This window comes from Hylobates moloch, unplaced genomic scaffold, assembly GCF_009828535.3.
Source record: "Hylobates moloch isolate HMO894 unplaced genomic scaffold, HMol_V3 SCAFFOLD_15, whole genome shotgun sequence".
In the NCBI taxonomy this organism is placed as follows: Eukaryota; Metazoa; Chordata; class Mammalia; order Primates; family Hylobatidae; genus Hylobates; species Hylobates moloch.
The window spans coordinates 50,143,007-50,170,878 of NW_026652290.1; the positions used below are offsets into that span (position 1 = coordinate 50,143,007).

General features: G+C 58.0%; 2 protein-coding genes across 6 annotated transcripts in view; one reads left to right on the forward strand and one right to left on the reverse strand.

Annotated features, from left to right (window-relative positions):
* The window catches only part of RAI1 (retinoic acid induced 1), a 162,450-nt gene that overhangs the window by 131,199 nt on the left and 3,379 nt on the right, over nt 1-27,872 (forward strand). The window lies entirely within an intron of this gene.
* SREBF1 (sterol regulatory element binding transcription factor 1) lies at nt 3-26,355 on the reverse strand. Of its 5 annotated transcripts, XM_032177428.2 has the most exons (20): nt 26,070-26,353; nt 12,052-12,140; nt 8,619-9,050; nt 8,071-8,258; nt 7,852-7,986; nt 7,549-7,770; nt 6,802-6,916; nt 6,238-6,458; nt 5,797-5,998; nt 5,499-5,677; nt 4,997-5,258; nt 4,747-4,913; nt 4,389-4,557; nt 3,752-3,860; nt 3,361-3,470; nt 3,143-3,275; nt 2,772-2,937; nt 2,096-2,296; nt 1,895-2,006; nt 604-1,380 (listed from the first exon to the last, which is right to left on the reverse strand). In XM_032177428.2, the coding sequence occupies exons 1-20, from the start codon at nt 26,162-26,164 to the stop codon at nt 1,151-1,153; spliced, it is 3,537 nt and encodes a 1,178-aa protein (XP_032033319.1). In that variant the 5' UTR covers nt 26,165-26,353; the 3' UTR covers nt 604-1,150. The 5 variants fall into 5 exon arrangements, with proteins under 5 accessions (XP_058284732.1, XP_058284733.1, XP_032033319.1 ...); XM_058428749.1 differs by lacking the exons at nt 604-1,380; nt 12,052-12,140 and adding an exon at nt 3-265 and having other exon boundaries at nt 26,074-26,355; XM_058428750.1 differs by lacking the exons at nt 604-1,380; nt 26,070-26,353 and adding an exon at nt 3-265 and having other exon boundaries at nt 12,052-12,176.

Below are 27,872 nucleotides of genomic sequence, written 5' to 3' on the forward strand. Positions count from 1 at the left end.
GTGGATTCCGACCAGATTCAGCTGGGAGCCGGGCCAGGCTTTAGGTTGGGGAATGGCAATGAAGGGAGGGGCTGGGGGGGGAGCATGAATGGAGTCAGGGAGTCTGCCTTTTTCACAGAACAGGAAACCCCCCCCGCGCCTGTGCCCCCTCTCCAGTGTGGTGGCAGGTAGGCAGGGAGGAGGCCTCTTTGCTGTGAGATGACCAGGGGCCGGGATGGGGGAGGTGAGACGTGCCAGACTTGCAGGGAGACCCAAGCTGTAGCTCCTGTCATACAACAAACAGGTCCTGGAAGTCAGTCCATCCTCCCGTGCCACCCAGGGACCTGATGGGGACAGAGCTGGGAGGTGAGAAGGGACAACTGACCCCATGGAGGCCCTAAGGGTTGACACAGCCCAACCATGTGCCCTGGGAGCAGGGGGAACAGGTCAGCTGGAGGCCATACAGCCAGCCCTCCCCACTCCCCCCCGCACTAACATCGGGAAGAGCTAAGTTGTGTCCCTTGTGGCCGGAGGGGGAAGGGAAGCCTTTGACTAGGTGCTGGGGGAGGGCCCAAGCACTCTCACTAGTCAGCACATCCATCAACTGAAGACACAAAACCCAGATTATAAATAATTTCATTTTTAATTCTCTGTACAAAACTTCTCAATCTATGAAAATAAAGTTTGCAAAAGGCAAAGTAGCACGGGAGCCTCAGGTCAGGAGGTTGAGCACGCTGACCTACACTATATACACGTCTCTCTCCCACGAGGGGGAGAGAGGCCTCTGGGGCAGAGCCCTGCTTGCAGTCCGGGAAAGCCAAGTTGGCTTCCATCAGCACAGGGAAATGTACCCCTCTCTTCCCTGTAAACAGGAGGAAAAAAGCCACTAAGGTGCCCGCAGAGCAAGGAGGGGGCCCCTCCAAAACGGCTCGGCCCCTGCAGTGCCCCGATCGGCCACCAGAGGTCAGCACTATCATGGCCGCCGGTCTTAGGGTCGGGGTCGCGCCCCTCGGGCCTTCCACCGCGAAGGCACACAGCAGCCGCGCGGGTCGAACTGTGGAGGCCAGGGTCTCTTGCACTGCCTTCGGCCTTCAGAGCTTCGATGCAGGACAGAAGCTGCACGGGACCGAAGTGGCTAGAGACAGGGGTGCTGAGGCCGGGGACACAGGGTCTAGCTGGAAGTGACAGTGGTCCCACCGCCCAGGCGCATGAGCATCTGCTGACAGTCGTGCAGCAGCCAGCGATCACCAAGCTTCTCGAGCGTGCGCGCCGCCTCAGCCAGCATGCCCACGCGCTGCCCGGGCGCCGACAGGAAGCCGGGGGGCAGGTAGCAGGAGGCCAGCAGCAAGGCCTCCGCGTGCTCCCGCCGCGTGGGCCGCGGCTCTAGCTCCGCCACCGCGCCTGCGCACACGAGGATGTGTCAGGGCTGGGTCTCAGGCTGGCCACGCCCCCGCGGGAGCCCCGCCCACACAAGCCACGGCACCTGCTGCCTGTACCTGGCACACGGGTACCTGGCGGGGGGCTGGCGGGTCCCCCTCTCCCCACCCTAGTCTCAGGCCACACACAAAGTCCACAGACTGAGTCACGCACGTGCAGTCATGTATCCCACAAATGACAGTCACCCCACTGATTTCTTGTGAAAGGAATTGTCATCAGGTAACCATCAAGAAGATGCTTGGTCTTTTTTTTTTTTTGAGACAGGGACTCTCCCTGTCACTCAGGCTCACTGCGGCCTCCAACTCCTGGGCTCAAGCTATCCTCCCAACTAAGCCTCCCAAAGTGCTAGGTGTGAGCCACTGCGCCAGGCCTGTCTGTCCCATCTGACACACACACAGCCTCCCTTGGTATCACACTCCATGTGCGCCCTTCCCTGCTGAGCAGATAGCACATCCCTGGTCAGCAGCTGCCCCCTCACCTCCTTTGCCACCGGGGCCTGCCCGCCGCCTCAGACTGCGGTCCAGGAGCTGGTGTGTCCGTGTGGGGCTGGCCCCCGCCATCAGCCGGGCGGTGGCCTCATGTAGGAAAACCTGGGGGCCAGGAGAGTGGAGGCTCAGGGCTCTCTGTCTCCACCACTGCCTGACTCCCCATCTTGAGGACGGGGCCATCAGGTACTCACCCGCCGCATGGCGGGCCGGAAGCTCTGTGCCAGCCGCCTCAGGCTGCTCAGGTCCCGTTGGAAGCCACGCAGCTCAAGGGCGGAAGCCTGGGGCCTGCTGCTGGTGCCCTGGGATGCTGGGGCTGGGGCCAGGGGCTGCTGCTGCTGCCACAGGCTGGTGCGCACCACAAGGAGCAGGTCACACAGGAACAGCTGCACAGCCTAGGGGTGGCAGGCAGGGCAGGGGTCACCAGGGCTCCAGCTCTGGGAGGGGCAGGATGGGGGCCCGCGGTGCCAGGGGCCAGCTCCGGGCTGCACTGCCGAGGCACTGCACCCGCCTCACACACGTGCAATGCAACAGCAATGCACCGCGGGGCCGCCCGCCTCTCTCGGCCCCCACACCCGCCACCAGCCCGGGAGCAGCTGTCCAGCCCTCCTGACGCAGGGCCTCCAAAGGGATCCTACCACACCATCCACCCCCCTCCTCCCAGGGATGGGGAAACTGAGGCCAGATAGGGGCAACCCCTCTCTTCTGGACAGAAGCCTTAGCTAAAAAGCAAGGTCTGCTGGACCCCCTATCCTGTGCTGCTTGGGCTAACCCCATGGTCTTCTGCAGCCCCTGGGGGCTGGGGAGAAGGACCAGGGAATGGAAAGCTGAGTCCCCCAGCCCTGCCAGGCCCCTGACCCCACCCCTCACCTTGTCAATGGAGCTGCTGGCCGGTGTGGTAGCCAGGCTGTCCTGCAGGTACCCACTGGCCTTCTCACAGATGGTCAGGCTGGCTGGACCAGACTCTGCCTTGGCACAGCCCAGCAGGGCCCGGGCAGCCTTGAAGGAGTGCAGAGCTGCCCTGGGCAGGGGTCTCCTGTTGGGACCAGGGCAGAAGAGTGCCAGTCAGACCAGTCCACAAGCCCTGGCTGAGTACCCCCCGACTGCCGTGGCTCAAGTTCCCTGAGGAAAAAAGGTGGTGACTCCTCCTGCACAGAACAAAGGCTGAGTGAAGCACAGTGCCCAGGGGATGAGGAAGGCTGAGCCCAGGGCCAGGCAGGAGGAACCTGCCATGCACTCACTCAGACTCCTGCAGCACCCGGGGCAGGTGCTCCAACAGAGGGCACAGCCGCTCAGCCGCCTCCTCATCCCGCCGCAGCCAGTGGATCACCACAGCTGTCAGAGAGGCCCACCACTTGGCCGCCGGGTCTACGCCTGCAGAAGAGGGAGGGTCCCCTGAACCCTCAGCCACGCTGCACGGGGGCTGAGAAGGAAGCCAGGGCAGGGGCCGGGGACTCACCGGTGGTGGTGGCCATGCTGGAACTGATGGAGAAGCTGCAGGCAGGAGTCCCTGCAGCATCAGAACAGCTGTTCAGCAGCTGCAGGTACCCGAGGGCATCCGAGAATTCCCTGTGGAAGGAGAGAGCTGGCTGTTGGAACAGATGGCAGGGGTCTTAGGAGGGTGCTGGCCCTCCCCACTTGCCCACCAGAGTACAGCCTGGCCCCTGGTTCTGCAAAGTGCCACTGTCTCCTCCCACAGGCTGGTGGGGAGAGGAAACTCAGAGAGGAATGAAGGGCACATGGCACGCACGGTAGCCCAGCTCTGGCCCTCTCCACAGGGTTGAGGACAGAGCTATTCCCAGAATCCTGCTGGAGGGGCCTTGCCTGGAGGAGGGCACAACAACACTTACTTGTCCCCATCAGCTGACCCAGGGCTGGGGTTGGGCTGGGTCACACAGTTCAGTGCTCGCTCCAAGAGATGTTCCCGGAATAGCTGAGTCACCTGGGCCAGGGGGTCCACTGTGGAGAGGAGGAGGTGAGTGGGGTGGGGAGCAGGGCCCCACCCTCCTCTCCAAGCTAAGGGCTTTTTCCTGGGTGGGCTGGGGCCACAGCCAGGGCCACTGGGAAGTGCCGGCATGCCCCTGGGTGCAGCCCCTGCCAAGAACAGGGGAAAGCGGGTGGACATAACTACCACCAGCACCAGCCTTGGCCAGGACAACACTGAGGCCTGCCCTACACTGCTTCCAAAGGAAAACCGACTTGAGAAGGTGCCACTGTTGGCTCCACTTCCTTACTCCACAGCGGCGCTGCCTGGGGTCACTTCTCCAATTAGCCACCTGCCCATCAATCCCTGCATGTGCTTCTGAAAGCCCCAGTGGGAACGAGACTCACCCAGGCCTTTCCCTTCCTGCAGCCCTCACAGCAACAACCCATGGCAGGGAGAAGGACTGGGGTGGCCAGAGACAGCCAGAGATTCAGGCATCAAGGGATAGGACAGGAATGAGAATGCAGGACAGGAGAGGGGACAGGGAAGGGGTAAGAGAGCACCTGGGTTCCCGGCCAAGCTGTATAGGCTCTCCCGTGGGGTAGTGAGCACGGCCCAGTCCCCATCCACGAAGAAACGGTGGCCCACTGGGTGGCAGAGCCACTGCATGGCAGGAGGCACTGAGCCACTCTGTGCCAGGCAGGCCTGGCGGGCACTGCTCAGGAAGAAGCGCTGTAGGGGAGGGAACTGGGCTGTCACAGTGGACACAGGCTGGGGCCAGACCCCGGGCCGAGCCCCAGCTTGGCCTGGAGCCCCCCTGGTAACCACTGCCACATCCCGTGTAGCTCTTACCCAGGAAGCCTCTGGAGAGAGCTGCAGGGATAAGCCCTCAGCCCCACCCCACCCCTGCCACCTACTCACTGTCAGAAAATGCAAGGCCCGTGGGAGACTGGTCTTCACTCTCAATGCAGCTGCCACATAGATCTCGGCCAGCGTCGCCACAGACACGGCATCCCCTGCACACTCTGCCAGGTTCAGGGCACTCAGCGCCAGGTTGGTGGCAGTGAGGTGCCCACCTGTGTACTTCCCTGGAAGGCAAGCAGGCATGAGGCTGTGGGTGGAGCACAGGCAGCAGGGAGCACCTCGGAGCCTGCCCCACACTCGGTCCTACCCGTGGTGTGTAGCTGGTGCAGCTTATGGTAGACCAGGGCTGCGTCTCGGGCGCTGGCGCGAGCATCCACCCGCAGAGCACAGTCCTGCTGCAGGCCCCCTGCCCGGCCTGCCAGCCAGCGGCCCACCCAGAGACGCTGCAGCAGGTGACGGATGAGGTTCCAGAGGAGGCTACAAGCCAGGTCCAGGTGGGAGGTGGGCAGGGGCCGGCCCAGTGCCCGCAGGGCCAGCCACAGCTGCTGGGCAGCCTGGGCAAAGTCTCCCTGTGGATGAGGATTTTCCAGGTGAGAAAAGTGAGGTCAGAGCAGCTGCCCCATAGCTCAGAAGAGCCGTCCACAGCAGGCTCTGGAGGGGTGGTGGGGGTCTGCGGATACGCAGCCAGGCACAGGGAGGACAGGACAGATTCATGGTGTGCACAGGGAGCAAGGAACAAGGGTTGACACCCAGCACCTTCCCAGCCTGGGGTCCCCGCCCTGCCCACTCTGCCGGGGCCAGCCCCTTACCCGGGCCAGGTCCAGGTCAGCCTGCTTGCGATGCCTCCAGAAGTACACGGCGGGGCCTGAGTGGGGCCGTGTGACTGGCTCACCGTAGACAAAGAGAAGCACCAAGGAGACCAGCACCAGCAGCCCATTGAGCAGCCAGACCACTGGGGGCAGCAGCCACTGGGCCCAGCCAGGGCCATCTATGGACAGAAGGAAAGCTGGGGACACAGCTCCCAGGAAATCCAGAGTCCCAAGTTCACAAGCCTGGGTGCTCCCCCCGAGCGTCCCTCCCAAAGATGCCCAGGCTGGCCGGTCCCACCTCTGCTCTCAGTGCCCAGCACGTTGCGCCCAGGGCTGTGGTAGACACTGGTGGTATCTGAGGGGCTGGGAAGCCCCCGGGCCCCCAGCAAGGAGGCCAAGGGGTTGCAGGACAGGCAGAGGAAGACGAGCGTGCACAGGGCCAGGCGGGAGCGGTCCAGCATGCCCCGGCTGTGCGGAGACGGCCACTGCTCTGGCTTTGCCTGGTGGGGGTGGGCAGGGTGGTGAGGGCAGAACCGGAGGGACCCCAGAGAGCATGGGGCTGGGAAGGGGGGGGGTCAGGATTCTGCCCACCTTACTGTGGGACCCCACATGGCTCCAGGCCTCAGTTATTCTGTCTATGAAATGGGAGGTAGGATCTGTTAGGGTCTTCCCGGCCCTGTCCTGAGGCTCAGAGGATATGGCTGGGAGTGGGGAAGGGGGCACTGTGGCAGGGCCCAACCTTGCTGTCCTCAAAGACTGGGCTGTCAGGCTCCAAGTCACTGCCACTGCCACCGCTGCCACTGCCCCTGCTGCCAAGGGACAAGGGGCTGCTCTGGAAAGGTGAGCCAGCATCCGAGGGGGGCGGGGTCAGTGTGTCCTCCACCTCAGTCTTCACACCCTCCATGAGCACGTCTGTGTTCCCTCCACTGCCACAGGCCGACACCAGATCCTTCAGAGATTCTGTGGGCCGAAAGGAACAGAGCCAGGAGTAAAGGCTGGATATGTGACCCCAAATCAGAGCTTAGGCCCTTGGGGGCCTAGGGACTACTGTAGCTCCTAAAGCTAGCCCAGGAAGCTTCGATGGGGCTGGGTTAGGGCCAAAGGGAGGCACCAGGTCTCTTTCAGGACCAGAGGTAACCAAGGGACTAGAGCTGAAGGCGGGGCTAGAGCCAAGGGTGAGGTGGGCGGGGCAGAGGGTGGGCCAGAACCAAGGGTGGGGTGGGGCTAGGGATGGGGCGGGGCCGGGAGGCGGAGCAGGGCTAGAGAAGAGGCCAGACTGGAGCTCAATAAAGCCAGGACTCACTGCTTTTGTGGACAGCAGTGCGCAGACTTAGGTTCTCCTGCTTGAGTTTCTGGTTGCTGTGTTGCAGAAAGCGAATGTAGTCGATGGCCTTGCGCAAGACAGCAGATTTATTCAGCTGCACGGTGTGGGAGGGAGGGGGAGCGCACAGGTGGCCCGTCAGGTCGGGGGTTGGGGGGTTGGGGGGCCCTAGCAAGGGGGTGTGGAGCTGCTTTGCAACACTACTGCCTCAGGACCTTTGCACTTGTTCCTTCTACCTGAAACGTTCCTCGCCTAGTAGCACCCACCTCCCAGGCCAGGCATAGGGTTAGGATGTAAGATGCAGACAGCAGGGTCTGGCTAGCTGCTGCTGTGCCTGCCACCGTCTCAGGGAGGCGTTCCCTGGCTACCACCAGGGAACCCTCACTATCCCTCTTCCTTTCTCTGCAATGAACCAAAGGTGGTGGTCTCGAGCACTTATTCATCCTGCCTACTGTCCTCCCCCACCAGAACGTCGGCTCTTCTTTGAGGGACAATTTTGTCTGTCTTGTTCATTGCCGAATCCCCAATGCCTAGCACAGCCCCACCTTTATTGAAGAGGCCTGGAAACCAGTTTAACTAAATAAACAAGGCTGGCCAGGCCTGGGGAGGCTGAAGTCCAACTCCCTGCTTGTCCAGGCTCACTCTCACTCCCTCTCTTCCTTCCAGTTGCCCCTGATCTGTTCCTTCCTAGGGACACCCCAGTCTGTGCCCCTGCAGGCATCTCCACACCTTTGCCTCAGTGCCCACCACCAGATCCTTGAGTTCAATGATTTTGTCGTTGATGGAGGAGCGGTAGCGCTTCTCAATGGCGTTGTGGGCTGTGCGTTTCTCTCCACGGCTCTGGGCTGAGCCCGGGGCCTTGCTGCCAGCTGCCAGCCGGTTGATAGGCAGCTTGTCCGCATCTACGACCAGTGGGACTGTTGCCAAGATGGTTCCGCCACTCACCAGGGTCTGCAGGGCCAGGCATATGTTACCAGGGGGGCATGTGTGTGTGCAGACCCCACTCCCTTATGCCCTGCCCACGTCACCCACCGGCAAAGGCCCTGTCTGCACAGTGGTGCTGGAGACCAGGGGGCTGAGACCTGCCGCCTTCACAGTGGCTCCGTCTGTCTTCATGGCTGTCAGAAGCAGCGAGTCTGCCTTGATGAAGTGGGGCTGCAGCAGGACCTGAGGGTGGGAGAGGGCTTGGCTGTAAGCTGTGTGTCTGGGCCGAGGCTGTCCCCTCCCCAACCCCTGGCCAGACCCCCTCACCGGGACCTGCTGGATCTGCGAGGTCACAGTGGTCGTTACAGGGGCTGCTGTGGGGGCAGCTGTGACTGTCAGTAGCTGCTGGGGGACCACACTCTGGACCTGGGTGTGCAAGGAGACGGGCGGGACCCCTGGCGGGGAAGCCAGTGGCAGGCCAGGCAGCGGCTGCTGGGTGCTCCCGGGAGGGCTTCCTGCAGAAATAAAGCCTGGGGCTGCAGGCACAGACCTCCCTCTCCCACTTTCAACCTGCTCTTCAGGTCTCTACCACCGGACTGGCCTTGGATGAGTCATTGCCCCATGTGGCTTCCTATGGACAGTCCCTGCCTGGGCTCTGATGCAAATGCACTGGCTTCAAGCCTCCAGTCCGAGGTTGTGCCTACCGTGGCAACAAGCACACCAGGACTGCTAGTAACAGGGCATCTCAAGCAGCCGAGTGGAGCCCCAGTTTCTAAAGCCTGCACAGACCTCTACTCACATCACAGCAGAAGCTTCTTCCTGTGCTCCTAGGAGCCCCACCCCGGGTGTCCCCTCCCGCCACACATCCCCCTTACCTGTAGAGAAGCCTTCTGGAGGGCTGGGGTAGCCTAACACAGGGGTGGAGCTGAACTGCGGTGGGGCTGGGGCTGGGAAGCTCTGTGGCAGGAGGGCTCCTGGCAGGGGATGTGGGGTAGGGGTCTGCAGGATGCTCAGTGGCACTGACTCTTCCTTGATACCAGGCCCAGGGGAGAAAGCGGGCACGGACGGGTACATCTTCAATGGAGTGGGTGCAGGCTGGGGAGGGGACAGGGGTGAGGACGCTGCCTTTGGCCCGCTCAGGAAGGCTTCAAGAGAGGAGCTCAATGTAGCAGGAGGTGGAGACAAGCTGCCTGGGGAGCTGGTATCGGGGCTGGCAGGGTCTGTGCCCCCTGCCCCACTCCCAGCATAGGGTGGGTCAAACAGGCCAGGGAAGTCACTGTCTTGGTTGTTGATAAGCTGAAGCATGTCTGTGAAAAGGAGAAGAGGATGCGTGAGCGAGGCAGAGACTGACCCCCAAACAGGGCATCACACACATCCAAACACAACCTTATTTGCACAACCCTTGTCGGCACACAGCTGTATGTGTGGGCAATGCCACCAGGACAGAAAGCCACCCACAGGAGCTGGTGTTCCCAGATACACAGCCATTTTGCAAGCACCTGTACTGTCTAAAGCAATGCCTGCTGCTGCGAGTGCATCACAATACCTGGACAAGGTGGGCACCACAAGGCTCACAATCTTGCCCCACAGCTAGGCTAGGGCTGAGCCCAGGGTTGGGCCCAAGACTGCAGACTTCAGAGCCTGAGTTCTTCCCACCATCCAGTATTTGCCCAAACATCTACAAACATCCTTAGTCCACAGCAAACAACAGGCTCACATTCATTCACTCATTCAATGAGCATGTGCTGAGTGCCCACACTATGCCAGGCACTGTTCCTGGCTGTGAATAAGAAAAATCCCTGCCTAGAACTAGGCAACTTTCTGGGGAGCTGGGAATGTCCTGTATCTTGATGTGGATGGTGGTAAACTTTTACTCCTGTCTTCATGGGGCATGCATTCTACAAGACATCCACCTCTGAATCCACACACATACACACACACACAGACACACACACACACACACACACTGCACCATGGACTCAGACCAGCTTCCAAGCATTTGCCCATGAGGTGACCAACCCTTCCAGACAGCTCTCCTGCCCTCTCCACAGTCCATCACCCCCAACCCCACACAGAACAAAAGGAATCCAGAGGCCTAGGTGCAGCCTTCCCTGGCCCCACTTGGGGCCTGTTTCTCAATGTGTGAAACGGGGGGCATGCCTCCATCCACAGATCCAGCAGCTCCAGTCTTTGGGACAGAGATGCGGATGGGGAGGGAGGAGCAGCCTAGGGCAGAGGGGGTCTTCATATAGGAGTGATGGGCCCTATACCCCACCATTGGCCACTCCTGGTCTCATCCTAAAACACGCCCCCAGCAGGATCCTCTGGGCACTGAATTTGACAAAGCAACTTAGAAACTGCTGAGGAGTGGGTGATTTTCCCCTCCCCTCAGTTTACAAGGGGAAGAGGGCTGCAGAGAGAGGCAGGATTGCCTTGAGGCCCTGAAGAAGAAGTGGTGGAATCCTCTGTGACCAAAGACCAACTGTGCAGCCTGGGCCCACTCTTCCTAGGGCAGCACAGGATCCCCAAAGAGAATGGCAGACAGGGAAGTCCCCCAAGAGGACCCCAGGTCAGAGAAGGGTCCTCATCCACTCTAGAAGGACTCTAAGGGTGGGGGCCCATGTCAGAAGGGTGCGTCTGGTCCAAAAGCCAGGCCCGCTGTGGGGCTACCCACATTGATGGGGCCAGGCTAGACCCCTAATCCTCACCCACAGCTGAGACAGTGATGTGATCATTGGCCCCATTCTACACATGAAGAAACTGAGCTGTAGAGAGGTGATTTACTGGCCTAAGTTCTTATAGAGTCAGAGACTCAACTGAGTCCAGACCCTACTTAACTCCAATGCCCCAACCAGTGGCCACTACCCTAGACTACCTCAAAAGATTAGCTCACCTCATCTTGGAGACAAGAAAAGACACTGAGGTTCAGGGAGGACCACAGGCAGCCCAAGAGCATGCAGTGGGGTTCAAACCCAGGTCTACAAAATCCCAAATCTATTGTCTCTCCGACTTTTCTTGCCCCACCAAGAAGCCAAGAGCCAGGCTGCCATCACCAACCCATTACTCAGTGGAACAGACCAAGGCTTAGGGCCGAGCCAGCTGCTGGCCACATGGCCAACCAGTGTGTGTCTGTGTAGAGTTCTGGGCTCAAGTCCAGGCTTTGCCTGCAGCCAAGTAGCCTCAAGACCCAGGCCTGGCCACTCAGGGCTTTGATTTCATCTCTGTAAAAGCAAGTGCTGTCTGTCCTGACTCCTTCCTCCTCATACAGACTGGGACACATTCCCATCTCAGCCCCACCTGGCCATGGGCCCTCTCCCCCAGCTGGTGACTGGCAGCCTATCTGGCTCAGCCCAGGGCCCTCTAACCCACTCGTGGTGGCACCCACTGGGTCAGAATGCTCTACAGGACCCATGGGGGCCTCCAGTGCTCTCAGGATCCCCAGCCTGAGCTCCCAGCTCTGCCCACCACCAGCTTGAAGTGGAGCCTGGACCAACAGCCTCCTCTCACTGGCCCCAGTTTCCTCATCTGTACAACAGAAAAGATTAAACCCTTTTTGGTAGGGCTGCCTGAGGCTTTGCTTGGCAGGCAGCTGGCACAGAGTGGAGACCCAACATTGCCTACTGGCAGGTACCCAGGCAGGGAAGCTACTGCAGGAGGGGAATTTCCTAGAGCAGCTGGCAGAACAGGATGGGGTGGCAGCCACAGTCTTCCTGGCTTCTCAAGTAGAAACTCTCCTGGTTTGTGGACCCCCCCAGGTCACAAGTCATCAAGTCATAATGGACTTTCAACTGCAGGGTTTCCCACCCCTTTACCCCAGTCCATGTGAGCCTCTTCGATAGATGGGGGAAACTGAGGCCTGAAAGAAAAACTGACAATTTTGACAATCTAGGGCTCCCACTGTCTTCCTGAAAAGTCTAAGATGCCCACAATAGGCAGGGGTGCCGAACAGGGCAGACGCTGTGGCAGACAGAGGGACAACGGGCCCTCCTCCCTGCTTCCTTCTGGTCCTGTCCCAAAGCGGGTGCAGAGAATGTAGAGAAGGCCACACTCTCCCTCCAAACCCTCTTAGGTCAGGATGCTGCTGTTGGATCTCTAAGCAAACCCTTCTCCCTTGAGTTGCAGGGGGCACTAATTTGGTTGGAGGTAGCCCCCCACTTCCCCAGCGAGCTGGTAACTGTCACACCTTCTCCCTCGGGAAGGGGCTCTTTCCTGTTCAAGTTCCTTAGCCCGCATGCCCGCCCACCCCAGGAGAACCTGCAGGAGACAGAGCCATTGTATAAAGGGCTGGCGGGGGGCCTCCAAAAATACCTTCGAACGTGCAATCCATGGCTCCACGATCTGCGCCCGCCCTTGGGGCGTCCAGGCGGTTGGCCCTACCTCTCCCCGCGCCGCGCCGCCTTCACCTGTCAAGGCGCCGCGGCGGTTTGAAGCCGTTGAGCGCTGCGGTGCGCCCGCCCCGCCCCTCCCCGCCCCCTGCCCCGCCCCGCCTGCAGGTCCCGCCCCGCCCCGCCTTTCGGGGCTGCGGGCCGGGCATGGGGTGAGCGCGCGCGGCCAATCAGCGGCCGCGCTGCCGCTTCGCTACGGCCCCGCCCCAGCCCCCGCCCCACCTCCCCACGGCGGCGGGGGCTCGAGTTTCACCCCGCGGCGCTGAATGGGGTTGGGGTTACTAGCGGACGTCCGCCTTTAACCCGCTCGGCGCCAGCGTCTGCCGGGGTTACTGGCGGTCACTGGCCCTCAGCTCCCGCCCCCTTCGTTAAAGGGTCAAAGCAGAGAAGTCCTGGCCCAACACACCAGGACTCTGTGTTCGAAATCACTGGTTCGCTGGCGCTCTGAGCGAGCCTTAACGGCTCCAACCCTCCGTTTACTCCTCCAGAAAACAGGACACTCATTATCTCCCTGGCGTCGAATGGTAGAAGGAAGATAATATGGGTGCAGCACTTAGTACGCAAGAAGCGTTTAATTAAGGCCAAGGGATGCCGAGTGGTAGCAGCGGTGGGTGCAGGGACCTCCCCCTTCTAGGGCAGCCCCAGGAAGCGGTCACCCCTCACCACAGCGGGGCTGATGGTCTGGGATGAGGCCACTCCTGAAAACAGGTCACTTCCGGGAAACTGAGGCCCTGGACATAAGGGTTTCCTGACTGCCAGCACCCATGTCCCGATGTCCCGATGTCCCTCTGCCGGGTGGGTGAAGTCTGCCCCTCCCCCTAAAGGTCTCACAACCCAGCAGTCACCAAGTGAATCCTGACCCACTATTCATTGTAGGGCCCTGGGAGGCCAGGAAGGGCTGCAGTCCCTAGGACAGAAGATGGGTAAGGAAAGGGTGACAGGCTCTGGGGTTGTTTTGAGGAGGTGCCTGGGCCTGTCTTCCCTCCTTTGTCAAAGGTAAAAGTTACACACACACACACACACACACACACACACACACACACGTGATCAGAGCCTGGCCAGATGATTTTGCAGCCAAGTAGACCACCAGCAAAGCCTGCCTCTGCCCCAACCTGCAGGCCAGCACCTCTGCCTGGTCCCTGCCCCAGTTGGCTGCAACCTGGGAGGGTGCCTGAACCCTGGGCAGACCCAACAACTCAGCAGTCCATTGGGGGCTGGGGTCCCTGCGGCCTCAACCTTGCTCTCTTTTCAGGACCCTAAGCAAGAAAACCCAGCCATGTCTCTCTCGCACCCTGTCCTCGCCACCGCCGTCCAGCCCAGGCCCTTATTTGCCAGCTTTGGGAGGTTCAAGGACAACAGACGGCCTCTCTAGCATGGCCCAACCCTCCCTTCAGCCCGCGGGTGTTCCCTCACCCCCAAAACAAAACATAGCATTGCTCTTGGCAAAGGCTCTGACATGAGTGACTTAAGACAGGGAAGCGTCCTTGACCCAAAAGCACACTGAGAGCTGAACTCCAGGCATGAGTTCCCCATGGCCTCCCAGCCTGGTTCTTTCATTACTTTGCTCCCCAGTTTCTGAGCCTAGAATGTGGTGAGACCAACAAACAGATACTAGCCTGAGACAGCAGGGCCAGGGCCACTGCGAACAGTCAAGCCTGTCCCCTCCCCTTACCCATCTTGGCTTTACCACATATTCCTGCCTCTTATTGTGTCTTTATTTGTCTCATCTTCCTGCTCTAACCCCCTCCCATCCCGCTGAGGAAGGGTGATGAGAGAGGGCAGTCACTCTCTGAGTCCCAGGGACAGCAGAGTCATTAAAGACTCTGGTGGGGGGTGGGGCGGGGGGGGGCCTTCCAAGAGGAGGGGGTGTGACCTGGGAACAGAGGGCTGGCCCTTGGGCAGACGACACAGACTAAGCTAAGATGCCCCGAGGAAGCGGGAAGGGCCTGGGTGCCACTGGCCATGGCCAGCCTCTGAAACTCAAAGCCTGGCCAAACCCTGGCTCACTCTCCCCTGGGGCTGATCTACTGGCCAATTTCTTTTTTTTTTTTTTTTTTTGAGACAGAGTCTGGCTCTGTCACCCAGGCTGGAGTGCAGTGACGCGATCTCAGCTCACTGCAACCTCCGCCTCCGGGATTCAAGTGACTCTCCTGCCTCAGCCTCCTGAGTAGCTGGGATTACAGGTGTGCACCACCACACCTGTAATGAAATGTAATTTTTGTATTTTTAGTAGAGACGGGGTTTCACCATGTTGGCCAGGCTGGTCTGGAACTCCTGACCTCAGGTGATCCTCCCGCCTCGGCCTTCCAGTGTGCTGGGATTACAGGCGTGAGCCACCGTGCCCAGCCTGCTGGCCAATTTCTGTGGAAGCTGGTCACCAGGTTAAGACTGAAAAAGGAAACTCTAGAGCCAGCCCTGCACCTCCCTCAGAGACACACCCAAGTGGGCTATCTGGGGCTACATGCCAGGCCCTGCTCTTCCTTCAGCCCCTCACCTGCCAGGTGACAGGGACAGTCCACTCCCCACCCTCTGAGCTCCCACACCTACCATCTCCAGAGGTGGGAATTCTGGGAGAGCAAGTGTGTAAAACATCCATCACTCAACAGTCTCAACAAAGGTTAGTTCTCGCTACAGCAATTAGAATGGTTTAGAACTGGAAAGTCAGGTAGTGAGTTGCCTGATACTTGCAGTATTCACGTCGGAGCTCTATTACCATTCGATTGAGTCTTTTTTTTTTTTTTTTTTTTTAAGGGGAGTTAACGGGGCCAGTCTAGAGTAAGGCAGCTGAGGCACCTTGGGTGCACAATTTAAGGAAGAGCCTCTCTTGCCTCCCCTAGTCCCTGTCCTGGAAGCTGGGGGAGCTGGTCTCTAGAGGCTTACTGTGGCACCCAAATTGCGGCCCACCCGTGGGTGAACCGGCATTCCCCACGAACACTGAGAAGGCCCTTCTGGTTCCCACACACACTCTGAATACAGGAAGGAAGAGGAGGCATAGACTCTGGGCCATGTGGCCCCACCTGCTCCCTCGTTCACCTTCCCCAGGCTTGTGAAGCCCTGCCACCCCTCCCCAAGCCTGGGTTCCTCCTCTTCCCTCTTCTTCTTCCTCTCCTGCCCTGATTCCATCAGGACCCAACAGGAAACCTGAACCCCCACCTGGCATCCCTCCCCAGTTCTACCTTCAAACCTCTCTCTGAAGGCAGATGTGGGCGCCCTTTAATGACTCTGGCCGATGTATTCTGTGAGGCCATGAGGGAAATCCTGGGCAGACCTCATAGCATGCACTTGCAGGGCCCAGCGCTGACCAGCACAGAAGCCTACAACCCACACAAGGCCTTGAACCCCAAACAACCTCCTGGAAGAGGGAGCTCTCCACCTGCCCCCACAGCCTTGTCCACAGAACCCAGATCCATCTCTCTGACAATATCTACTGTGTGCCAATCCTGTGCCAGGCACTGGGGCCACTGTAGATAAGGTGGTCAGGGCAGCCCATCTTAGGAGGTGACATCTGAAAGGAGGACTGAATGATATAAGGGAGTGGGCCAGAAGGGAGGGCAGAAGAAACAGTGTGTGCAAAGGCCCTGTGGTGGGCGTGGGCAGGACAGGAGGAGCGGAGACAGTGAGGGGGTGGAGGCCAGGATGGCCACCAAGGACCAACTCAGTTTGGTCTGTCGTCTGAGCCAAAGACCCCAATTCTCCAGGGAATGGGTGGGAAAGGGATTTGCAAATTGATCCCTGCACTGCAGACCACAAAGCTGCACCAACTGTGAAGAAGGGTCAGCCACAGGGGAGGATGCGGCACAGGGGCTCGTGGGATTCCAGAGCACACCCTCTCGGCCTGCTAATGGAGGCAGCAGGGTGAGGATGGGTGCCCACCATCCCTCTGGGGAGCTGGGCTGCACCCCACCTGCTGTTCTGCTTCCAACAGGCACCTCCTTGATCCTCCTAACTGGAGTCGGTGGTTCTCATGTTCTCAGCTGGTCATGTATCCAGCAGTGGCACAGGCTGCCCTTTGTGCACTCATGGCTGCCCCGGGGGCACAAGTGTGTGCCGGCTCTTCCCGGAATGGGACGTGCGCATGGCTGGAGCCCCAGGTGCACCTGGGCGCAGGTCCTCTTGAGGAAACTAAGGCTCAGACGGAGGCCTCGTGCCCAAAGTCCCACAGCTGCCATGTGAAAAATCTGGTACACAAACCCAGTTCTTCGGACCCCAGAGCCTGCCCTTCAGCCCTAGCCTGTGGGGGACAGCAGTGAGCCCCAACTCCGGCCTGCCTTTGCCCTGACCAGCTGTCCTCACTTGTCGCAGTTCAGTGAGTGTGTGCAGAGTGCAAAGACAGAGAGGACAACACGAAGCTCTTTAAGGCTCAGCTCCAGCACTGCCTCCTCCCAGAGGCTTCCTAACCACCACCCACCCCAGACCTATCCACCTGCCCTGCCAAATTAGAGGCTAGGCCTCAGCTGGGGGCCCCTCCTGTCAGGGCCTGAACCAGCTGTGACCCCAGCCTCACCCAGCACAGGGCTGACCACAGCAGGGACCCCAGTTAGAGGCTACACAGACTCCAGCCATGGCTTCCTCCACCCTCGTCTGCCTCCACCCCCATCCCCTAACTGGTGTCTCCCTGGGCCTCCCTTTCCCTGCCTGCTTTCTGAACACCACATGCTATTGAAGGCCAGGCTGTTCCCTCCACCAGGAATGCCTTTTCCACCTGGTGAATTCCTATTCCTCCATCAAAACTTGCTCTGATGCCACCTCCCATTCTTCCCTCGTCTGTGCCCCTCCACACGCCAGCTCCCAACATACTGACCGTCCGACCCTATAAACCTCAGAGCCACACTTCCTCCTCCCCACTAGGCTCTTCCCAGAGCTACAGGTGTGCAGAATTACCCGCAACAGAACCTGTGAGATGGCAATTACATGTGATGCTGGTCGGCACCAATTCAAACACCTTGTCTGAGAGGTGGCCGAGGGCACATACTTATCACTGGCAGCTGAAAACAACCCACAGGCCTGATGCAGTGACAATTCTGGGAGTAGCCCCTGCTGCTGGGCACCTGTTCTCAGTCAAAATGGCAGTGCTAAGGTTAGGCGCGGTGGCTCACACCTGTAATAACAGCACCTTGGGAGGCCGAGGCAGGCGGATCACTTGAGCCCGGGAGTTTGAGACCAGCCTGGGCAATGTAGCAAGACCCCATCTCTACAAAAAGTTTTAAAAATAGCTGGGCATGGTGGCATGAGCGTGTAGTTTCAGTTACTCTGGAGGCTGAGGTGGGAGGATCCCTTGAACCCGGGAGTTCAACATTGCAGCGAGCTGTGATTGTGCCATGGTATTCCAGCCTGAGTGACAGAGCAAGACCCTGTCTCTAAAAACAAACTGGCTCACGCCTGTAATCCCAAGACTTTGGGAGGCTGAGGCAGGCGGATCACAAGGTCAGGAGATCGAAACCATCCTGGCTAACATGGTGAAATCCAGCCTCTACTAAAAATACAAAAATTAGCTGGGCGTGGTGGTATGTGCCTATAGTCCCAGCTGCTTGGGAGGCTGAGGCAGGAGAATCACTTGAACCCAGGAGGTGGAGATTGCAGTGAGCTGAGATCGTACCACTGCACTCCAGCCTGGTGACAGAACGAGACTCCATCTCAAAAAAATAAAAAATATGTATATATATATACATACACACACACACACACACACACACACATATATATATATTTCTCCCTCTTGAGCTGTTTCTCTGCAGCTTGTTTTGAAGCTCACATGAAGGCAGCAAGACATTTTCGTGCTGCCAGCCTCCAGTCTGGAAAAGATAAAGCCCTTTACAACCTTCCCTACAACGTATTCCCTTTCCTTCTAGCATCACCGGCACTGGGTGATGGTCATTGTCTTTTATGTACTTTTGGTGGCTTTGCTTAGTCTGAAGACTGTGACAAGAACTTCGAAGGTGCTTTCACTCACATTTCCAAGGCTGCCTTGATGTGTTTTGCACAGAAACCACCATCTGTGGCCAGATGGCCACTCTGCCCCTCCTCCCCCACCCAGAAACACTGCTTCCTCAGCAGGTTCTTTTTGTTTGTTTGTTTTGAGACAGGGCCTCACTATGTTGCCTAGGCTGGAGTGTAGTGGTACGATCATGGCTCACTGTAGCCTCGACCTCCTGGGCTCACGCAATCCTCCAGCCTTAGCCTCAGCCTCCTGAGTAGCTGGGACGACAGGCACGTTCCACCATGCCAAGCTAATTTTTTTAGTTTGGGTTTCACAATGTTGCCCAGGCTGGTCTTGAACTCCCGGACTCAAGCAATCCTCCTGCCTCAGCCTCCCAAAGTGCTGGGATTACAGGCGTGAGCCACTGTGCCCAGCATCAATTATCTTCCATGGAAGCCAAGGATAGGGTGCTTGTTCCCCATGGTGGGGGGCGCTCCCCACTGGCCTAGGCAGCCCCATCCTGTCTCTCACCAACTCCAGACCACCACATGGTAGATGCTCAGAACTTGGAACCATAGCCTGGTACATCCTAGAAACTTCCAGCACAGGCTCCTTGGGTAATTGCTGCTAACATTTGTTGAGCTAAACCTATCGGGTGCCAGGTACTGGTTAGGTGCTCTAAATGGTGATTTGTTTGTTTGTTTTCTCTAAAACAAACAGGGCCTTGCTATGTTGCCCAGGCTGGTCTTGAACTCCTGGCCTCAAGCAATCCTCCAACCTCAGCCTCTAAAGTCAATAAGATTATAGGCGTGAGCCACTGTATCTGGCTAAATGGTGATAATAATAACACTAACTGGCATTGGTTCAGGGCCTACTATGTGCCATGCACTGCTTAAGCCTTCACTTATCGGATCCCCACAATTCTAAGAAGCTGCTTTTAGTACTGTTCCCTTTACATTGTTAAGAACCTGAAGGTTCTTGGACTTGTCCAAGGTCGTACAGTAGGGCTGCTTGTAAAGACACCTGATCCCAGCCTTCTAGCTGCAGGGAGCACAGGGACCCCAGAGCCTGGCAGGGGCAGCATGCAGAGGCAAGGCCTGCTGGGAGACAGCTGCAGGGACGGGGAATCAGTTAGGAAAGGAGCTCAAACAAGGTTCGGGGTAGGCCACAAATTCCTCCTAGGGAGATGGACCCCCAGCCCCATCCCACCTCCCACAAGCCCCAACCCAGCAGGGGACCCACACCTGGAACCAGTCTCAATGGCTCCCTGACCTCTCACCCCGAGCCAGTTAAGGCTTTCCCCACTCACCCCCGACACACACAGCCGCCCCTGTGGAGCACATGGTGCAGGCTGTCACACACTGTCAGTGCCCAGGGTCAAAAGGCATGTCCACATGGCCCGTAGCTGCTAGGAGACAAGGTCAGAGGCACTTCCTCTGGCCGGCCTGGGTTCCACCTGTCAGCAGGCAAAGTCCAGATCCCAGGTCTCTGCTGGCAGTGACTCCTGCCCGGAGCTGACCGGGTCACTCAGGATGTTTGTGTCCAGCTAGGTGAATGTTGGGCAGAAGGTAACTCCCAGCCACCTGCCCACTGCCTCATTGGACCCACTCCCAGTACCCTCCTCTCCATCCCCCCAACCCTGTCCCTTCAGATGCATTAGGGCTGAACCCCTAGGGGCTCGAAGGCAGCAAATCCTACAGCCTCCATCTCCTGCTTTTCAGGGGAGGCCCCCACAGTTCAGAGAGGGCAAGGTACTTTCCCTAGGAGAAACAGCAATGCGTGGTCACACTGGGAGGACTTTCTGCTGCCCTGGGGTTAGACAGGCTGGATGCAAAGAGGCAGAAAAAGGCATGGGAAGGGGAACATGACTGATAGGCGAGACCCCCTCAGGCTCCACCCCTGAGGGGCTCTCAACACGGGGATGAGGGAGAAGGGGCACCATACCAGAGCAGGCTGTGCCTGAGGTGGGGGTTCTGGATAAATGGGCAGTATCACAGGAGGGGCATGTTTGGCAATCCTTGCAAGTCTTGAATGCCACACTGAGGCAAGGGAACTTCTTTTTTTTTTTTTTTGAGATGGAGTCTTGCTCTGCTGCCCAGGCTGGAGTGCAGTGGTGCAATCTCAGCTCACTGCAAGCTCCGCCTCCCGGGTTCATGCCATTCTCCTGCCTCAGCCTCCCGAGTAGCTGGGACTACAGGCGCCCACCACCATGCCTGGCTAATTTTTTGTATTTTTAGTAGAGACGGGGTTTCACTATGTTAGCCAGGATGGTCTCCATCTCCTGACTTCGTGATCCGCCCGCCTCGGCCTCCCAAAGTGCTGGGATTACAGGCATGAGCCACCGTGCCTGGCTGAGACAAGGGAACTTTATCTTGGAGCACTAGGGAGCCATGAATGGTTGGAGACCAAGGGAGTTCTGTGCTGTGAGCTGGGGCAGTAACTAGTCTAGAGCTGTGTTTTCTAAAGAGTGCCAGTGCTTGGTGGGACTAGGGAGAGAACTGGGGCATGAGATATCCTGGGGAGAGGTATGGGGTGGCAGAGCGGGCCCCCAATGTGCCCTACCAGAGCTGGCCTGGACCTAGCAAACAGCCAGACACATGACTAGAAGCAAGGCCCTGTTGTGGCTGGGCTGGGTGTGCCAGGAGGGACATCAGGGCGGGAGAACTCTGAGAAAGCACTGCTCAGGGCAAGGTGACACCCAGAAGGGCTTTCTGGGAAGCAGCCTCTGATGGGGCTTGGCAGACATCTGGGGTCCGACAGACAAAGAGCAGACATGACGGGGTCCAAGCAGAGGAAAGAGACCCCGAGGCCCCGTTCCAGGCTCTTGGCCAGAACTCTGTTTCCATCTGCCTCTTCTGCACTCATAAGCTTGTGCAAAATCAGATAAATTAATCCTCAGCAGGGAGGTGAAGACTGCCACGGGCTTAATAATAATCCCCAACACAGGTACAGGGCCACTCTCCTGATCCATCCTCCCCCGACAGCTGCAAGGTACTCTGAGGCCCAGGAGGAGACAGGCTCACCTGAGGTCTTGGTGCAGAGGCAGGACTCAAACCCAGGGACACTATAGCCAGGGCAGTGCCTTCACCCACAGACGAAAGGACTCGTGGAGGCAGCTCCATCCCCAAATCCATTCATACAACAAGAGTTTGGCTGTGGCAGGCAGCAGGACCGGATGGGGCCCAAGGCCCTTGGCTGGCTCACTAGGGCTGGTTCCCAGTGTGATGACTCAAACACTGCTCTGGACTGGGATGGGGAGGTGGCCACATAGCCTCTGACCCCTCTGTGACCCACTTCCAGGCCCCCAGAGTAGCCCCTGTGGAGGAGCCTCCCTCAACCCCTCATCCCCATTCTTAGGAGCCCAGTGATTAAGAGCTTAAGAGCTAGGCTCTGGAGCCCACAGCCTGGGTTTGAATTCTGGCTCTGCCATCATCTGGCTGTGTGATCTCAGGCAAGTCACTCAACCTCTCTGGTCTTCAAGGCGGTCATCTTCATCATATGTCTACCTACTTGGGGTTGTCAGGGGATTAAGAGGGATTATCAACACACTGTCTGGAGCACAGTAAGTACTCAATTAATGTTTTCTGTTCACATTACAATCCTCCATCCGAGCAGCCAGAGGGAACTGAAGCTCGGTGTGCCCCTGCTCTGACCCCCGACTGTCCTCACATCCAGCCCAGCTCTGCACTCTGGCACTCAAGGCCAGCCTGGCCCCCTCTTATCCCTCATGTCTCTCAAGGGACCTGGCATTTCCACTCTCAAATCTCCAGACCTTATCAAACCTGCTCAGCTCCACTCCTGGTAGAAGAAGCTTCAAAAGCAGGCTCGACCTCTGACCAGCAATTCCCCTCCCAGAACCTCATCCTAGGAACACAGTGAGGATCCGGGCAAAGACTGGCCTCAGTGGCCAGGCGCGGTGGCTCACACCTGTAATCCCAGCACTTTGGGAGGCCAAGGCGGGTGGATCATGAGGTCAGGAGATCGAGACCATCCTGGCTAACATGGTGAAACCCCATCTCTATTAAAAATACAAAAAATTAGCCAGGCGTGGTGGCACGCACCTATAGTCCCAAGCTACTCGGGAGGCTGAGGCAGGAGAATGGCGTGAACCCGGGAGGTGGAGTTTGCAGTGAGCCGAGATCGCGCCACTGCACTCCAGCCTGGGTGAAAGAGCAAGACTCCGTTTCAAAAAAAAACAAGACCGGCCTCAGTGTCCACTGCAGCACAGTTTATAAAGATAAAACAACCTAGGTGTCCATCGACAGGGAATCAGGTGGGTAATATGAGGGAACCTTACTGTCATCTGGCTGTTGACATGGAACCAAGCAGATTCCAATCAGCTGTGAACCAATGGACCCTATTTTAATTTATAAAAATACAGGTCCAGCCGGGCACGGTGGCTCACGCCTGTAATCCTAGCATGTTGGGAGGCCAAGGTGGGTGGATCACGAGGTCAGGAGATCGAGACCATCCTGTCTAACATGGTGAAACCCCATCTCTACTAAAAATACAAAAAAATTAGCCGGGTGTGGTGGCGGGTGCCTGTAATCCCAGCTACTCGGGAGGCTGAGGCAGGAGAACTGTTTGAACCTGGGAGGCGGAGCTTGCAGTGAGCCAAGATCGCACCAGTGCACTCCAGCCTGGGCGACAGAGCAAGACTCTGTCTCAGAATAAATAAATAAATAAATAAATATATATATATATACACATACAGATCCATAGCTGCCCGGGGCTGGGAGCAGGAACAGGAAGTGACTAAACAAGCATAAGGGATCTCACTGTGTGATAAAAATGTTCTACAGCTAGTAATTGTCACACAACTCAGAAAGTTAACTAAAAATCATTGAATGATATACTTAAAGTGGGTAAATTTTGTGATACATAAAGTATACCTCAATAAAGTTGTTTTTAAAAAATTGATGAAGGCTGGGCATGGTGGCTCATGCCCTGTAATCCCAGCACTTTTGAGAGCCCGAGGTGGGCAGATCACCTGAGCTCAGGAGTTCGAGACCAGCCTGGCAAACATGGCCATCTCTACTAAAAATACAAAATTTAACCAGGCGTGGCGGCGCACGACTGTAATCCCAGCTACTTGGGAGCTGGAGAATCTCTTGAACCTGGGAGGCAGAGGTTGCAGTGAGCTGAGATCATGCCACTGGACTCCAGCCTGGGGAAAAGAGCGAGATCCTGTCTCAAAAAAAAAAAGTTTATGAAGAGTGTGCAGCCATCCCCAAACACACACACACACACACATACACACACACACACACACACACACAGAGAGAGAGAGAGAGAGGGAGACAGAGAAAGAGAAAAAGAGAGAAGAAAAGCTCTTTCACATAATTAGCAGGGCTTATCTCTGGGTGGTAGGTTTAAAGTTTTTTTTGAGACGGAATCTCACTCTGTCATCCAGGCTGAGTGCAACGGCACCGTTATAGCTCACTGCAGCCTCTAAGTCCAGGCTCAAGCAATCCTCCCACTTCAGCCTCCAGAGTAGCTGAGACTACAGGCACATGTCACCCACACCCAGCTAATTTTTTATTTTTGTAGAGACAGGATTTCGTCATGTTGCCCAGGCTGGTCTCAAACTCCTGGACACAAGTCATCCTCTTGCCTCGACCTCCCAAGTGCTGGGATTATAGGTGTGAGCCACCACCCCTGGTCTAAAGATTTTATTTTCTTCTTTTTGCTCACTTGCGTTTTCTAATTTTTCTACAGTGAAAAAAGATGTGTGTCATTGGGAAGAAAAACAGGAAGTTTGAATAAAAACTGAAAAATCCTCTACTGAAGTGGGTAAAGCTGAGCCCTGCCTAGTGAGAAGGGGCTGCCCCCAGTCTTCAAGGGGCTGGGACTGCCCCCACTCTCTCATAAACTAGACCCTGGGCCACATGGCTGCCCATGCTTGGCCTTTGGGTCTGAAGAGACAATGTTTTTATCCGTGAGTCAGTAAGAAAGGTCTGTATCAGACCTGTGGCCCAGACCGGACTCTGTCAGTAAGAAAGGTCTGGGCTGGCAGCAGTGGCTTACACCTGTAATCCCAGCACTTTGGGAGGCCGAGGCGGGCGGATCACAAGGTCAGGAGATCGAGACCATCCTGGCTAGCATGGTGAAACCCCGTCTCTACTAAAAATACAAAAAATTAGCCGGGTGTGGTGGCGGGCACCTGTAGTCCCAGCTACTCAGGAGACTGAGGCAGGAGAATGGCATGAACCCGGGAGCGGAGCTTGCAGTGAGCCAAAATTGCGCCACTGCAAAAAAAAAAACAAAAAAACAAAAAAAAAAAACAAAGAAATGTCTGCATCAGACCTGTGGCCCAGAGCGGATTCTGTTGTACAACTTGCCCATGAAGGGAGGGTTTGCATCATTATTCTGGAGGTGGAAACTAAGGTTTAGAGGGTGAGAGGGCTTGAGCAGGATGCCAAAGGAAGTGAGAAGTGTCCAGGTTCAAGTTCTGACCCCAAAGCGCATGTCCTCCTGGCTTGGTCACGTTGCCTCTTGGACTACACTCATTGGACCCAGTGATGTGGAACTGGTAGTTGAGTCAGGCCCAGATCTCCCTAGGGCTTGGGACTTCAGGGTTCATCACTCCAGAGGGCAGTGAAGGACAACCCCTCGTGCCAGGGATAGGGGAGGCTGTTTTGAAAAAGCCTCGCAATCAGGGCCTCTCCTCTGGGGTCCTCCCCTAGCCCAGCCCCAGGGGGAAGGAGGGAGGGCTGGGGAGCTTCTGGGGCTGGCAACCAGCTGGGCTCATCTGCAAGGCTGCAGTAGGGCAGGAGTGGTGGTGGCACAGATGTATCTGTTTTGCCAACCCCAGGGTGGCCACGGGTTCCATGGACATGTCCATTCAGGCTGTGAGTCTAGGCATCTTGTTCCTGCGACCTTGGCCTCAGTTTCCTCATCAACCAAGTGCAACTTAGCCAGTGTTGCTAAAACTCCTGCACAGAAACCATGGAGGCAATTTGCTAGGGGCTTCCGTTTGCTCTATCTACAAAATGGAAGCAACGGGCCTCCTAATTGGCACTTGGTGCCACCGTTGGCCCCAAACCCCTTCTCATCACACCCAGGGTGGTGCTCCAAAGATGGAAGCCGGTGCCACTGTTCTGCTCCGCCCTTTCCTTGGCCGACCAAGTCGGTTCGCGTCCTCCTCCTCCCTGACCTCACTCCTTTGCAGGCCTCTAACTCCTCACACTTAGGCCCTGCCTCGAGGCCTTTGCCCTTCCCTTGCCGTGGCCTGGAAAACATCTTTCCTTGCTGGTCCTGGGGGCGACCCTCAGGTCTCAGCTTAGAAGTCCCTGATCGCTCTACCCAAAGTAGCCACATCCCTGCCCTCCTCCAGCCTCGCTCCACCCAAGGTGCAACTAAATACCCGTTTGGTTTCGCGGGAGATTTTTGTGTTCCCGAAAAGAGGGGGTACCCAGGTCTGTCTGTAAACCCTCGGTGCCTAAGACGGGGCCTGGCATTCAGTGGATGTCAGTGAATGAGTGCGGAGGCGATGCCTGTCGCAGACCCGGAGAACCCGACCCGAGGCGGGGGAAGGGCGCGAGGCAGCGACCGTGCGCATGCGCAAGAGCGCCGCCGCTGAGCTGAACTCTCGGGCCGGAGGGAATGACCGTGAGTAACCTCGCCATTACGTCACGGCTGGGGCTGGGGCGGAGCTTCGGCGACGCCCGGGTCCCCAGCTTCAGCCGTGGCCACCACAAGGCTGGAGAGTCACCGGTCGGGCGGCACCCGGCCCGGGACGCGTAGGGGCGCACGTGTCCCGGCCCGGAGCCGCCAAGGGACCCAGGCCCGGCCCAGGAGCCCTCACCCCAAAGCGCGCGGCCCGAGACGCTAGGGCGGGAACCAGGGAGGCTCGGTGAGGCTCGGGACACCGAGGCTCACGGCACGCAGCTCAGAGACACCGGGAAGTCCCGCGCGAGCACAGCACGGAGCTGGCGCCCGTGGGGGAGACAAAGGCCAGGGCGGCACCTGCGCGCCCCCTACTCGCGCCACCAGGCGCAGCTTCAAGCCCTGCCCGCCCTGACGCACCTTCGATGTCGGTCAGCAGCGCCGCGTCCAGATCGCACGGCTCGCCCAGCGCCTGCTCCAAAGCCGCCTCGCTGAAGGGTGGCTCGTCCATGGCGCAGCCGCCTCCTCCGGGAGGCCCGCCGGGCCCGCCGCCTCGTACAGCCCTTCCTAGGGAGCGCCGCCGCGGCCCCGGCTCTCAGTCGCCGCCGCCGCTCCGCGCTTTCGTGTCTTGCCCTGGCCTCGGAGGCGGCCCGGCGCCAGCGAAAAGTTCCTCGGAAACTGGGTTCCCCTGGCGCGGCTCCGCTGGGCGGTCGAGGCGGAGGCGGGGCCTTTCGGGGAGGCCCCGCCCTCCCAGATAGACGGCCCCGCCCCACCTTGAGAGAGCTGGGGACCCCTGATACCCGGTCTGCGCCACAAATCTCCCCTCAGCCGGCCCCTCCTCCAGAGCGCCCTCCAGTCATTCATTTTATCCAGCCTCGCGCACAATGGCAGCGGCCTCTGGCCGGGTGCTGCGGGAACGCGGGCAAGCCAAGCCCCCTCTCTGGGCCTCTGTTTCTCCAGCACCAAGCAAGGGAGCTGAGTGGAAGCCCCAGGCCTGGGCCCATCCCAAACTTCATTTCCTCATTTCCTAGATTTGACTCTTTAGAACAAGACAGACCAGGATCCAAGTTATAGGGGTCCCAGGCCTGCTTTTTTGTGAGCAGGCCTGATGTAACTGCTGGGCCAGTTACATCACTCTGCCTCAATTTTCCTCACTTGTAACATGGGCCTAATGATGCTTCCTCACGGGCAGGCTGGGAGGCTAGTGACAATGTGGAGGGGAGCATGACCTGTGAGATCAGCCTGCCCCCTCTCTGCAAAGAAACCAGAAGATTGGCCTCTTGAGGACAGGAGTGGCCAAAGAAAGAGGCTGGAATTTCCTATCGTCTTCATCTGGTTTCCTCCCAGATCCAGCTGTAGGGATAGGATACCAGTGGGCCCAGTGCAGCTCCTGAAGGAGGAAGCCAGTACCCAAGGAAGACTGGCCCCAGGGCTGTCTGACCCCAGATTTGGTACTTATTCCCGGGAGCAGCTAGGATAGGGGCCGCAAGGAAGAGGTGGCTGTGCTTTAGATCAGAGCCAGGCTGCCCTGGATCATCACAAGCTGGGACTAGATCAGAGCAGGCAGCCCTGTTGAGAAGAGGGCTGGAAACCGAACCTGGTTCTGTGGCCTAGGGACAGAGCCAGGTGGGGCAGGAAGGAGGGAAGGGGTCCCAATGAGGTGGGTTGAAATAAACCAGAATTAACATTCAGGTATCTGAATGTGATAAGGCAGTGAGCTCCCTGTCCCCAGAGGTATGCAAGCAGAGAGAAGCACCCTTGGTGGAGGGCAGCCCAGGAAACTCATCAGGGGCCTGGGCCTCAGGCCTTCCCGACCCTGGACCGTCCTGAGTCAAGCCATCCTGCAGACTGCCTTGCTCAGACTCCAGATACAGCCTATCTGGCCACGCCCTAAGCAGGGGTAACATTCATGATGCATTTTAGAAGGGGTGTGTGGGGGAGAGAAGCCACGGAGCCCGAGTCCCTGGGGCTCAGCCTGGACATCCAGCTCCCTTTGTTCCTCTCCCAGAAGTGGCTGCCATGGAAAATTACCCAGAATAGGGGCGCCAGAAGTCATAGGGGTCGTCAAACCACATCTCCCCAAGTAGCCCTGCTCAAGGGTCCACCCAGGACCCACTCCTTCCAGATGAACAACTGCTGGAGAACACAGAGAACAAAGCTGGCTTCTCCTCAGTGCCCCACCCCCACCAACACTCTGGAGGCTGCAGGAAGCTGGTGAC

Coding starts and splice junctions, on each gene's coding strand:
- SREBF1 (XM_032177428.2), bottom strand. CDS start 26,164: ATGGACGAGCCACCCTTCAGCGAGGCGGCTTTGGAGCAGGCGCTGGGC. Junction 12,141..26,069: donor CTGACCGACATCGAAGGTGC/GTCAGGGCGGGC, acceptor TGACAGGTGAAG/GCGGCGCGGCGCGGGGAGAG. Junction 7,987..8,070: donor CGCAGATCCAGCAGGTCCCG/GTGAGGGGGTCT, acceptor TCCCACCCTCAG/GTCCTGCTGCAGCCCCACTT.